At 41.5% G+C, this 556-nt stretch overlaps 1 protein-coding gene across 1 annotated transcript; it reads left to right on the top strand.

The window, feature by feature from the left end:
• Positions 1–116: 116 nt before the first annotated feature.
• On the top strand, positions 117–518 carry PHALS_11540 (RxLR-like protein; the record flags this gene model as incomplete). The annotated part of the gene is made up of 2 exons (XM_024726913.1): positions 117–326; positions 396–518. The coding sequence occupies 2 exons, from the start codon at positions 117–119 to the stop codon at positions 516–518; spliced, it is 333 nt and encodes a 110-aa protein (XP_024577543.1).
• Positions 519–556: the final 38 nt, after the last annotated feature.

The following is a 556-nucleotide window of genomic DNA, read 5'->3' as shown; positions in this document are numbered from 1 at the left end:
TGTCAGCCAAACAAAGCCAACTTTTTTTAACCAAAATTCATCAAACTCACCAGGAACATTAAGCACTGCATCAGAGAACTGATAGACAACGGCCCTGCGTCCGTTTGGAACATAACATGCATTTGCTTTTCTTACTTTTAAGTCCCGCCACTGTTCGCACTCAACATGATTTGCCAGCTCTACACTTTCACCAAACTGCCCACCTCCTTCGACTACTTAAATGCTCGTTTGTTCATGCTAGATCTAGTTGCTACGCCAAGACAAAAGTGGATCCGACAACAACAATCGCTTCTTCGCTGCTGTTGACCATGTTCTTGACTCGACAGGTATTATTCAAACTTTTTGCCTTCAAATTCGTTAAGTTCTTTGTGCTAAAGTTTCTGCCTTGCTTGTAGCTGGCATTCATTTACTTCGCTGCTTTGTCTGACTTGTGGAATTCAGTTTCAAACTTACTCACCGAAGTGAATATTTTTCTCACAAAAGTCTTTGCTTCATTGCTGCGAAAGTCCAGGTCTTAACGAGGTCTCATGATTAGGCGTGATGTATTCAATGCTTT

This window comes from Plasmopara halstedii (assembly GCF_900000015.1).
Source record: "Plasmopara halstedii genome assembly, contig: Scaffold_552, whole genome shotgun sequence".
NCBI lineage: Eukaryota > Oomycota > Peronosporomycetes > Peronosporales > Peronosporaceae > Plasmopara > Plasmopara halstedii.
The sequence above is the reverse complement of the archived record's forward strand: the minus strand, read 5'-3'. Positions and strand labels throughout refer to the sequence as shown.